The sequence below is a fragment of the Gallinula chloropus genome, assembly GCF_964237585.1.
Source record: "Gallinula chloropus genome assembly, chromosome: 1".
NCBI lineage: Eukaryota > Metazoa > Chordata > Aves > Gruiformes > Rallidae > Gallinula > Gallinula chloropus.
The window spans coordinates 128,131,163-128,143,894 of record NC_140085.1 but is presented as its reverse complement, the minus strand read 5'-3'; the positions used below and the strand labels follow the sequence as shown (position 1 = coordinate 128,143,894).

Here is a 12,732-nt window from a genome sequence, read left to right as displayed (position 1 = left end):
ATCGAGTACCTGCTGGTGTTAGCCACTGAGCAGCTCAGCTCTCCTCTGCATCCCGGTGTTCTTGCTGGCAGCATTTCAGTGCCCAGCCTGTCCTTCCTGTAAAACCTTTGGGAATCCTGTGAAAACTGCAAGATGGTGGGGTTTACCACAAGGGCCCATGGTGCCTGTGAATGTCCCACAGTCCCTGAATTCCCCGCCTCCCCTCAGTTTGTTCATGTTTCTGGAATGCCATCTTGATGAACGGAGGCCTCCACATATATTTTAGCCATTTTGTGTCTTCCCTTCTTTATCCAACAATTCTGGGCATTCCTTTGCATTTTTTCCCATGCTAGTTCCTCAGCTGTCAGTCCTGAGAACTACTCACCATGGCCCTGAGACCTTTTTCCTGAGTAGCAACAGACAATTATTGCATAAGTAGCCAGGGCTGCCCTCCTCCTGGGCCACCAAACTCCATGAATTTCATTACTTAATCCCTTTTCCTGGAAACTGCTGAAAAGGCTCAGGTTGAAGAAAGCTCCTTCCAACAGGTTAAATTATGTGGGGAAGCAGCAAATCTCTTGGCGTCTTCCTACCCTTGGTGTGCTCTCCTTGATGGTGCAGCTTTTCACCTCCCTGCAGCCAAGACTATTGGGAAGTCTTTGGTGCAGGCCTCAGTGGAAAGTCCCTTGAACTTTGCCACATCGACCAAGCAACTCTCTGCTTCCACAGATCTCTGCACCCAGGGCCGCTCCGACCGGACTGGGATGAAGGCAGATGTGGTGCCGGGGAATCCCACGCTCCTGTGCAAGACCCGACGTCGGGTGCCCCGATACCCTGAAGGAAGGGGTCCGGGTGCAGCAGGGTCCCTAACGTCCCCATGGGCCTCTCCATAGAGCCCAGACGCGGCTCCTCGCAGATGAAGAGAGGAGCGCGGTGGGCGGCTTGTCCCCCCGGGGCTCGGCACTGCCCAGCCCCCGGTGCCCAGGGCCGCTGGGCACCAGGCGGCAGCGCAGAGGCCGGGCCCTGCGAGCCTCCCGCCCGGCCCCGGCTCCCGGGCTAATAATTAACCGCCCCTCGGCCGCCCCGAGCAACCGGGCTGCGCATCGCAGCTCCCGCGCTCGTCAGGAACCGGCGGGCCGACACTCGACCCCCCCCCCCCCGCCGCTGCCGCCCGTCCCCCGTCCCCTCGGCACTGCCAGGGCACCGCGGCGGGGTCCGGCGGCCGCACGGCCATGGAGGGCGAGGCGAACGGGACCCTCGATCCGTCCTGCAGCGCCAGCGAGCCGCCCTACTCGCATGAACTTCTTCAGAGTAAGTGCGGCTGTCCGCCCGGGCCGGGCAGAGCGGGGGAGGCGTGAGGGGAAGCGGGGAGGGGGCTGCCCGCTGCCAGGCGGACCCGCCCGTTTACGGCCCTCAGCACCCACCGGCGGCGGCTGCCTCCGCCTCTGCCCCTCTGCCTGCCCCGCCGCCGTTCCTCCCCGCCAGTGCCGGCGGCACTCCGCCTGGCAGGGCGCCGAGCGTCTTCGGCTTCGAGAGCGGGGGAGCGGACAGCACGGCCCTGGCCCAGCGCTGCGGGCGGGGGTGTGAGAGAGAACGGGGTCGGGACGGGTTGGGGGGGGGGGGCGAGGGGACGGGTGGGCGGCGAGGCCTCCCGGTTCGTGCCGAGCCGAGCAGCGGCCGAGCCTGTCACAGGCTCGCCTCTGGTCTCAGGCTCCTCGCGGTGAGACCTGGGGTGCGGAGATGTGGAGCGCAGCCAAGCCTGGAAGCCTTGGGGTTTTCTGCAGCAGGCTGGACTCGGGAGGCTGGGCAGTGGCTCACCTGTGCGAGCACTGCTACCTTTGGGCAGGCTGCGGCCACAGCGGCATTGGTACCCGCAATGGCCAGGAACTTCCCAATCAAACGTGACTCCACTGCAGGGCTTCCTTCTGTCTCTTGAAGCAGCTTTCTTGGAAGAAAATCCACCTCAAACACCAGCTGTGGGTAAACGTTGATACCCATGCACAACGCCAAGGGAGAATAAAAAAGAATTTGGGGAAGGCATGGAGTTTTATCTCAGGCTAGATGTATCAGGGGCTTCTATCCTGTTCCTGTGCCCCACAAACTTCCCCCAAGCTCTAAGAAGTTTGCATGCCTAAGGGAGTTATACCCAAACATGCCTATGAACATTCAACAGAAGCACAGAACTAATAACCAGTGAAAACATTTTTGCTTGTAGACTGCCCAGAAAAGTTCCTGGAATATGTATGTGCTGTGTTTGTTTATATTATGTATTTGTTTACATCCTGTTACATATTTACATTCGTCTAAGGTAATTTGTCTTGGAACTCCACCTTTCTGAAGGGGATTTTTGCATAATGCTTTGAGAACATGAAGGCATATTCCTCTCATTGCTGTCCCTGCATCCTGGGAAGCTGTAGTCATAAACTTGATTCGTCCTGTGGAGTCAATGGTCCATCTGTGTAGCTGAGGATGAGTGCAAGTCTTTGCAGGAATAGGGCTAAGAAGCCCCTCAGAGATGGTGTCTGGAATGCTTATGAAATAACTCAGAACTTTTTGTTTTCTTCTCTCTCTCTGCAGGTCTTGACCTACCAGGGAGGTTTCTCTTTGCAATGTTGACTCTGATGACACTAATTGCCAATCTGGTGTTTTTAGAGGAAGCAGTCTACATCTACAGGAAAACCCCCTCCTCCAAAAGATCGATCATAATTTGGATTAATGCTGCGGCTCCAGTAGGTTATCATGGAAAAGAGATAAAGTTGAATGTTGACAATAGGGTTTCCTTGAAAATCCCCATGAACCTGCTTTATCTCTGCCTTTCGTACAACCCTCCTCCCTTTCTCCATAGGTGATCGCTACTACTTCATGCATTGGCATGTGGATTCCTCGCTCCACGATGTTTACAGATTTCACAGCAGCAGTGTGAGTATCCTGCTTGTTCCTAGACGGTTGCCCCAAACCCTGAATTTCTTCCCTTTAAACATCTGCTGCTCTTGGTAAACACAGTCATTTTGTAAATTTAACAATTTAGTAATTTTTGGTTTGAGTTGAAATCTCCTGGCAGCTCTTTTCTGGGAGGTGGAAAATGCTAAAGCAGCTCCCAGGGCTACAGTCCCCTAGTGTGGGAACCTCAGTATGGAAGATCTGTGACTCGCATGTAATTGATCCCTCAGATTGACAGCGGCTTTGAAGCAGCAGCCTTTCTTTCCCCTCTCTGCGTGTCATGTGGGATGAGACTCTGACCTGTGGCTTCTCTGCGCTTCGGCTAATGATGCGCCACGGAGGCCTGTTATTAATGGTGGCAAGTGAACCTCCCATGAGCGTGTCAGTGTGAGAATGTGCCGTGGCTGTCCTGATAAAAGCACTTGCTGTGAGAGCCTCACAGCTCCGACACGCACGGGGCAAGAACAGAGAAACGTGGTCCTTGCTTGCTGGAGGTGATGGCTCAGCGCTGGTAGGCAGAGCCAGGCTGGGGGGGGCATCGTGGCCTTGGGCACTCCACAGGAGATTTGACAGTGATTTTGGAACCCGCCGCGGGACAGTATCACAGACTCTTCTGAATAGCCTCACCCTTTGTTGTGTTGCACTCACTAAGAGAGTAGAGTGAAAAAGGAGGGAAAACACAGTAGTAGGGAACACTGTGAGTGTGGAGCAGTTCCTGCAGGTTACAAAAAACTTCCAAGGATCCACTGCTGTCATACTTTAAGCCTATCTGAATCCACCCTCCTCCCTTGCCCAAGCTGCAGGTTTCTGTCTTGTGTCTGCAATCACTCACAGTCTCCAGCTGCACAGCGAGCTCCTCTAAGGAGGCTGTGAAGCTGAAGAGGACCTCTTTTATTTGGTAGGGTTGGATTTCAGTTAATCAGTTCCCTAAGCCAGTTTGGGACAGGGGGGAAAGGGAGGTTGCACAATCTAGTTCCTGGGAAGAGTTGAGAAAGTGCAGCTGGCGAAGGAGGGAGAGGTGGGCTTGCAGCGGTCAGTGCTTGCATCAGCTTTGGCTGTGGAGGAATCTCACCCCAACTGGGCCATCACATTTGATGAGAGCATACATGTACAAGGCTAGCCACGTTTGTTGTTGGCTTTGGGTTCTGGTTTTTAGACGAGGAAGAAGACTTCTAAAAGTTCTGGCCAGTCAGGGCTAGGTAACTGATGGAAAAATATGACCATTAATGGCTTGGGCCAGAAAATCCCGTGCTGTAATACTGACTGCAGCTGCCCTATGCCTCAGTTTATCCCTCTTTTGGTGAGACCAGGGCAGTTCTGATCCTCCAAGGTGATGGAAAGCAGGTTTTTCACAGCGACTGCTAGAATTTTTGTTGGCTGTAGAGTGCAAGCTGTTAAAGCCCTGGGCAGAAGGTGGCACTGGCCTGCGCGGGCGTACCAGAGGCACACAGGGAAATTCAAGCTGGCATTTTCTTCCTCTCCTAGATTTTTTGCTGTAGTTATCCACAAGTTCCTGCTGATGATGATCAAGGAGTGTGGAGGTCAAAAGCTGCTTCTCCAGAGGTTTGAAAACGATCGCTTCAAGATCAGCACCGGTCCCTGCTGCTGCTGCTGCCTTTGCCTCCCTCAAGTGCGCATCACTAGGTGAGTTGCCCTTTAAGATTTCCCAGCTGGAAAATGGCTGCTGGAATTCAGCCAACTTGGCAAGGTCGGGCTTACTGCTAAGGGCCTCCCTGCTTCCCGAAAGTCAGTCTCAAGCTGTCTCTTTTAAACAGTGCCATCACTCTGGGGCTGCACACCCACACTCGAGTTTATTTTGGTTTTGTAATGCAGAATTTTGCATGAGAGTCGAGAGCGTGAGCTCTCTCAGTTTAACCCAGCACAGTGTTCCCACTCACAGTCATGTTGAGCGCTGTGGTATCTCCCCAACTAATCCCACTCTCGTCCAAGAAACCGTTTCCGTAGTAAGCAGTGGTGTGTGGGAGGAGGAATTTCTACTCCAGAAAACCTAGTAATTGAGGTTTCAGTTTCTTTTCATTCTAGAAGGGAAGCAATGTCTCCAATTTGGGTATTTTTCACCAGCAGTATTGTCAAATTGAGGCTGTCTTGAAAGAACATTTCTCTTACTTTGATGAAATCGAAATGTTTCATTCTGAGTTTGACTTTTAAAACTGCTTCAGATTAAAACAGTTTTCAGAAAAAAGAATAGACATAATTCCTGGAAAACTTTAATCTCAAAGGAATGGAATTGTCTGGTGAGGCGAAAGCAAATATATTCTTCTAGAAAACTTAGTATTCAGGCACTTTGGAGAAAGTGGGGTGAGGATGGAGAGCTGCATCTATGGGATGCAAACCCAGCCTCCTGTGAGCACTGCCTGGCAGGGCTCCTCCTCTGCCTGCTGTCACCCTGTCATTGACATGCTGCTCCACTGCCTTGAAGCCTCATGGATTTCCCAGGGCTTTCCTGCTGGCACCGGGGATGAGAATGTTTCTCTCATCACCAGCAAAAGCTGAAGGACTGAATGTGCAAGCCAGAGACTTTCCTAGGAGAGCCTGGCCACGAGTGTCAGAGGGACCTTACAGACTTTGCAGTCTGGTTACATGACAGTGGCAAACAGAATGCAACAGAACCAATTTGTGATCCTGTTGCAAAAAAAAAGCTTCATTTTTATTGTAATAACTCAAGCTGCCTTATTTGGTATTAGAATTTAAACTCTCATTTTTTTATTATAATGGAATACCAGTAATTATTTACATGGAGGGCCCACCCAGAGGAACAGCTAGTAAGCCAACTGAAAAGTCTACCTACCAAAATGGATGTAAAATCAGCAGCTACTGCTATGGAACTAAATGACTCCTGCTTATTTTCATGGGCATTGGTTCAGGTTTGTTGGAGCAATCAGAGCTGAAGAAATGCCACGGACAGGCATGCTGTGCTACAGACCTATTGTGTCACCAGTATATTTGTTTTCCTTTCTGTGTCTGTCACCCTCTGTACAGGCTGTGTGGTAGCTGGGAGCTTGAGGGAGGATCCTGCGCCCTCCTGTTGATCAGTGCAGCGACAGCTTTCCCAGGATGACATTAGCTAACATTGGCTCCTTCGGGAGGTGGGGAGTGCCTGCCGCTGCCGGGAGGAAGGAAGGACAGCTGTCTGTTTAAAAGAAAGACTTTTTTGCTCTACAGTGGGCTTAGGGCTCCCTCTCGGGCATCTGTAGCACTGCCAAACCCATCTGCTGTCTCTGCTGCTGAGTTTTAGCCCTTTTCCCACTAAAGGGTAGAATTATTACTACTTTTTTTTAAAACATGAGCAAGCTATGCCAGAAAAAGGTCAGTCTCTCATTCCTCCCTTATAGGTATCTTCTGGGGAAAAAAGGAGCTGCTCCAAGGGAGGGATTAATTCTCTGACAAAGCCATATTCTGTCAAGCAGCCCTGGGAAGCTAACAGGGGACAGGAGGCAGATGAGGCCAAGTAACAAACCATGTTGTGGGGAGAGATGTGACAGAAGAGATCTGATGGTTAAGACAGACCTGTATCAACAAGGAAGACAACTCCTGGTGTTTCAGTGACTTTACTGTTTGTCATACTATTCTTTAAAGCCCTTAGGGAATAATAAATGTTTGAAAAGGCACATGTACTAGAGGGCTGGCCAGTTGTAGGCCCTTCCACATGTGTTTGTGCTGTTCATAACCCCCTGGTTATTAGTTATATTAATTGAGCAATGCCTGTAATTCCTGGTTCGTGGCTATATCCTGTAACATAGTAAATGCAGCCTGTTGTCTGTTGATGCATCTCTGATGTGGTCTCAAGGGCCTGAGGAGCTGCAGTGAAGACACCATTGACAGTGTGGGAAATGCACAGTGGCAGGCCAAAACGTGAGCCAGCCAGAGCAGCCACAGCCGGTCCTGTGAGGGCTGAAGGAGAGTTCAGCTCAGTCAGCTTGCACATCCTCTCTTTGCAAGTGCATCTGCACCTTTCCTGGTGACCTTTGATGTTGCCTGGGCAGGTTACTGCATATGGGCTGTGTTCTGGGCACATACTCACAGCAGTTAGGAAATCCTGAGCTGTCCCGCTGGCAGGGTGCAGTTGGCCAAGCGGAAGATAGTTCCTTTCTCCTGCTAGAGCAGAGAGGAGCAAAACCAGATGCTTATGTGGTAGTATTCATGATACATTGGCCTTTCACCTAGGTCTGGATAATTCTTTTTCTTGCTCTACCACAAGACTAAGAAGTGTCTGAGGAGGAAGTCTAAATTGGTTTCATCAGAGAACTTAGTGTGGCATCAGGGGAAGAGCAAGTGGCATTGTTGTTCAGAAACCAGTTGTGCTGCTACTGGCTCTCTGGTTAGCTTCAGGACAGAAAGAGGCACCTCGTTTTGCCCAGCTTTGGTTGGTAATTGCTGCAGAACAGGAAAAGTACTATTTTTGTAGAGACTTTACTAAATAAACACTGGGTAATTCTTGGAAAGATTTGCTACTTTTGAAGCTGTTCCTCCCCAGATATTAGCCACGGGCTACAGGATGGGAAAAGTTTTGCAGTTGACTGTGCAAAAAATGTTATTAAGGTTGCTAATAAGTTTTTTTTGTTGTGGTTTTTTTTTTTGGCCAGGCGAACCCTCTTCTTGCTGAAGTTGGGCACCTTTCAGTTTGCCTTCCTTCGACCCGTTCTCATGTTTTTGTCAATAGTACTTTGGACTAATGGCAATTACACCCTTTACAATGTAAGTAACTATTTTTATCAGAAATGGTCCACCACAAATTCCATAAATTTTAGGATTGATATTAGTATCTCAGCCTACAACTAAACTGTGAAATCTGGGAGCACTTCCAAGTGAGCCCTTACTATATTCTTTTGAGATCCTGAAGCATGCTTCCTCCAGACACTTCATTTCCTGACTTCTCTTGGAAAGAAACTGGGCATCAGGGTGGGTTGGGCATCAGATTATGCTCTGACATGTTTCCAGCTTGTATGGTTAGAATAGCAGGACTGCGAGTTGCCGTGTGCGGTGCACCTACCCTGTGCTTTCTAAGGTGCAGCCTTAAGAAACAGATGTAGGTACTGGTATGTAGACAGGAATCCTAATTCTATGGAGTTTTTTTCTGCAAATCATGGTGTTTTCTCTAGCTGTGCAAAGTAGAAAAGATGGTACTGTACTTCTGCTTTGTGCCATGTAAGCTGCAAAGTGAGAGAGGACTCTGTGCCTGCTAAACATCTGCACCTCTCGGATGTCATACCTTCTTGTTGTTCTTTCATGGTGGCAAAATAAGCGATGCCTCTGAGCTGCCGTGCTGAGTGTGCTCTCATGAGCTGCTGAGCCTTCCCAAGTGCTGCTGGGGTCAGACTGAGGGGTTGTGTCAGTCCCCTGACCTTTCCAGGCTGAACAGATCCACATGTCTGTGCCCGCTGGTGGCAGCACTGTGGTCACACTCCAGTTGGCGCAGCGCAGGTTCCCCGTGCCGACCCCAGCAGCTTTCATGGAGATAGAAATGAGCGTTTTAACATCTGCATCACCCAGCTTGCAGCTTCTTCCTGGAAACAGCAACATGCACTGTAGAGTTTTATAGGTATGCCTGTTTGTTTTGCTTCTCAGTTATCTCTCAAAGGAGCTGCAATATGGATAAGCTGCTTCGTTGGTGTCCTCACCATTATTGCGCTATGGCCAGTTGGAATCATGTTTCAACAAGTCAGGACTCTTCTTGTCTGTAAGAATATCATCCCAAAGTTTGCTCTTTATCAGGTGAGAAGTTTTAATATTTCTGATAATAATTTCTCTTAACTGCTGGTGTAACACTGTGTCTCTGGTCCTTGGTCCTTTGTTGAAAAGTTACAGTATTTTTTTGCCCATTGCATGCACCATGCAAGGCATATTTTTTACCCAAATGAAGCTGCATCCCTTTGAGGCACTCCCCTTGGCTTGAGCCAGTTTACCTCTAGTCCCTCAGGAGTGCTGGAGATGTGAAAGCCACGTAAAATCCATTTGTCTTTAGGCAACTGAAATCGAAACAGCACCTTCTGAGGGGCTTGAAGGAAGCTCTGTAGATGCAGTCTCCTGAATGTTAAAATGCTGGGACATACTTTCAAAAACTAGGAGAAGATGTGGAGTGTTGTGTGGGTGGCTGTTGTTTGAAATGTTTCAACATGTCACAAAGTTCTGTTTTGACAATATTTCTCTTGGCCATCCTGCACTTCAGAGTTAGATAATACTGACAGTCCTGGCTGGGATTCATTAAGTGGTAAGGAACAGAATCAGATAAGTTAGACTCAAAAACCCTGGGGACAGGACCACCTTCTTCTACACCGCCTTGAAGAGAGTCCAGCAGAATCCTTGGCTGTGCATCCTTCTTGAACAGAACACAGAGAAAGGCTGGTGCACTCAAGTCTCTGTTAAGTAAATTATTAAACATTTATACGTGCAATAAACAGGATAGTCACACTTGCAGAGCTGAGTGTTCCCAGGTTTAAGGCATCAAAGTCTCTTAATGCAAAGGTTTATACTCAGGCACTTACACCAGCAGCTAGAGAGACACTTCACTATCTCCCAAGGCAGCAAAGGTCTAGCTTGGCAAGTAGCAGGTAATGTGGTGCATAAGTGATTGGTGCTGAAGCCAGACTGTGAGGAGTCCTTCATCCCTTCTGGGAAAGAAGCCAGTCCCATATAATATGGAGACCACCACACCTCCCTGCTGGGGCAAAAAGAGGAGAGAGCAGAAAAAACGTTCTTTGAGTCCTTCCTTCACTAGGGGACACCATAAGAGTCCTTCCTTCACTAAGGGACACCATAAGCTGATGGGTTAAATTAATGGGAAGGTTTTAAAACGTTGCCTATCACTCAGAGCTTGGCATTGTTTAAAATTCCATCTGGGGGCTCTGTCTGTGTTGCACCTCCTAAAGGAAGGGCTGAGGACAAACATTTTGCAAACAGGTTTAATTTAAAACTCACATTCAGACCAATATCATCCTCAGCTAAAGAGAAATTTGGCAGAATGGCAGGCGGGCTGCTGGTAGATGGGAGGAGAGAGAGGAGGAGAAAGGAGGCAAAAGAGAGTCTCTTATAAAAGCAGAATTGTTGTGTGAACTATAAATCTTTTCTTGGTAGCTAAGGGATCTGTTTTCTCTTTCTGGGGCAGTTCATCCTCATTCTGAACCACTTGCAGACAGCCATTATCAACATCTTGGCTAAGCAAAGAATTATTCCCTGTGCACCACCACTCTCCTCGTCAGCAAGAGGATCGTGTAAGTTCTTTGGGGATCAGTGTTGTTTAGTTATGAAGGTGCCAGTTCAGCGTTGCTGACTGCAGTATCTGGTGTTTTCCCAAAATACTAATTTACTGGGGTCACATACGTTTTGGAGAATCGCTGCTTTTTGCAGAGAAAAACTTGATAATGGAGGAGTTGGAGACAAGAAATCAACATGCAATTATCATCATCAATACGGGCTGGGGGATGATGTGATAGAGAGCAGCCCTGCAGAGAAGGACTTAGGGGAGCTGGCGGATGAGAAGCTCAACATGAGCCAACAGTGTGCGCTCGCAGCCCAGAAGGACAACCATATCCTGGGCTGCATCAAAAGGAGCGTGGCCAGCAGGGCAAGGGAGGTGATTCTGCCCCACTACTCCTCTTTTGTGAGACCCCACCTGGGGTACTGTGTCCAGTTCTGGAGTTCCCAACATAAGAAGGACATGGAACTGTTGAAATTGGTCCAGAGGAGAGGGCCACTAAGATGATTAGAGGGCTGGAGCACCTCTCTTATGACGACAGATTGAGACAGTTGGGGTTGTTCAATTTGGAGATGTGAAGGCTCTGAGTAGATCTTATAGCAGCCTTCCAGTACCTGAAGAGGCCTACAAGAAAGCTGGGGAGGGACTTTTTAGAGGGGCATGTAGTGATAGGATGAGGGGGAGTGGTTTTAAATTGGAAGGGGGTAGATTTCGACTGGATATTAGGAAGAAATTCTTCACTATGAGGGTGGTGAGGCACTGGAGCAGGTTGCCCAGGGAGGTGGTGGATGTCCCCTCCCTGGAAGGTTCAAGGCCAGGTTGGATGGGGCTTTGGGCAACCTGGTCTAGTGAGGGCGTCCCTGCCCATGGCAGGGGGGTTGGAATTTGATGACCTTTAAGGTCCATTCCAATCCAAACTCTTCTATGATTCTATAATTACTGTTAAACCTCTTGCATTTTGATTGCATAACTTGCTGCGTGCTTATTGACAGGCAACACTGTAGTTCTGTACCTGATTGTGCTGCCTGGCATGAGAGACACTCTGCTATGGGGACAGGGCAGGGCAAAAGTTTGTTCCTTTTACACAGGTGAAAATTAAGAAGTCAGGTTTTCACTTTGTGTCTGATTAACATTTCCCCCTTTTTTTGGATCTTTTCTTTGCTTCCTTTTTCTTTTTTTTCTTTTTCCTGGGGGGGAGCAGATATGACCCAGCAGCTCCTCATCATGGAAATGTTCCTGATAACCCTAATCTCAAGGGTGGTCTATCGGAGAAGATACGATGACCTGGAGCCTCCGGAGTGTACAGCTGAAGCAGCTGAGGACGACAAGCAGATTCCTAAGGTTATCGTCAACGGTGCAGTTAGTGGAGATGGACTGCCGCGGGTTTAGAACCCCTCTCTGCTCCTGGTGGGAAGGAGTGGGAAGCTCAGCTTCAGGACTGTGTATATTCTTGCACCACAAATAGCCACTGTTGGAACAACTTCTGACAGAAATGCCTGTGAGCCACGGCACTGAAAGGACCACTAGTGGAAAGATAACCCTGTTTGCCCCAGTGATACACACGTGGAGTGTTTTCAAACCACGTGATTTAGTAAGATTTCATCGCATGTACTCTTAGGTTGTTATGGACCACTTGATGGCAGCCAGACTGTCTGACAATCTGGTTTTATTTTATTTTTATGTTTTAGCTATTAGAATGGCTATTATTTACAGTTAATCCAGAGTCATTCTTGTTCGACTCATTTGACTTTTAAAAATCTTCCTTCACCTTGGATTGCTGTCATAAGTCCAACAGAGCCTTTTCCCATCCTTCCTCCCTTCATATTTATTAGCTCTCACTCTATGCAACAAGCTCACTGTAGCTAATTCTGAGCAGTAGATACATTTGCATAGGTTTGTTCTGAAATCACCAAACCTGCCTGGGCTCTCCACCTACAGGAATTAGGATCTCTTCAGGGCAAGACTTCTTAACATTCCTCAGCAGTTCACTTCCTAACTTGGTAAATACACAGTTGCTCTTCATAAATACGTCACTGGCAGATGTTCTTCCTGGAGATGGCAGGTTCTCTGTCACAGACCTGGAAAAAGAAAGTAGGAGATCGAGTCTGGGATGTCTTCTGCAGCTGGCTTGTGACGTTACGTGGTTCTTTGGGGCTCTGCTTGTAAAATGGCAATAGTGATACTCAGCATCCTTGTGCTGACAGTGTCTGTGGGGATAAGAGTGATTGAAAGGAGTATTGGGGTGCTGGTTGACAGCCAGCTGGACATGAGCCAGCAGTGTGCCCAGGTGGCCAAGAAGGCCAAGGGCACCCTGGCCTGTAACAGAAACAGTGTGGCCAGCAGGATCATGTCCCTGTACTCAGCTCTGGTGAGGCTGCACCTCGAGTGCTGTGTTCAGTTTTGGGCCTCTCACCATAAGAAGGACATTGAGGTGCTGGAGCGAGTCCAGAGAAGGGCAACCAGGCTGGGGAAGGGGCTGGAGGACAGGTCTTACAAGGAGCAGCTGAGGGAGCTGGGGCTGTTCAGCCTGGAGAAAAGGAGGCTGAGGGGAGACCATATGGCTCTCTACAACTCCCTGAAAACAGGTTGTAGCCAGGTGG

General features: G+C 49.1%; 1 protein-coding gene across 1 annotated transcript; it reads left to right on the top strand.

The window, feature by feature from the left end:
- Positions 1-1,211: 1,211 nt before the first annotated feature.
- On the top strand, positions 1,212-11,521 carry LOC311190140 (organic solute transporter subunit alpha-like; the record flags this gene model as incomplete). The annotated part of the gene is made up of 8 exons (XM_084261995.1): positions 1,212-1,290; positions 2,557-2,708; positions 2,825-2,898; positions 4,405-4,563; positions 7,524-7,635; positions 8,506-8,652; positions 10,043-10,148; positions 11,334-11,521. The coding sequence occupies 8 exons, from the start codon at positions 1,212-1,214 to the stop codon at positions 11,519-11,521; spliced, it is 1,017 nt and encodes a 338-aa protein (XP_084118121.1).
- Positions 11,522-12,732: the final 1,211 nt, after the last annotated feature.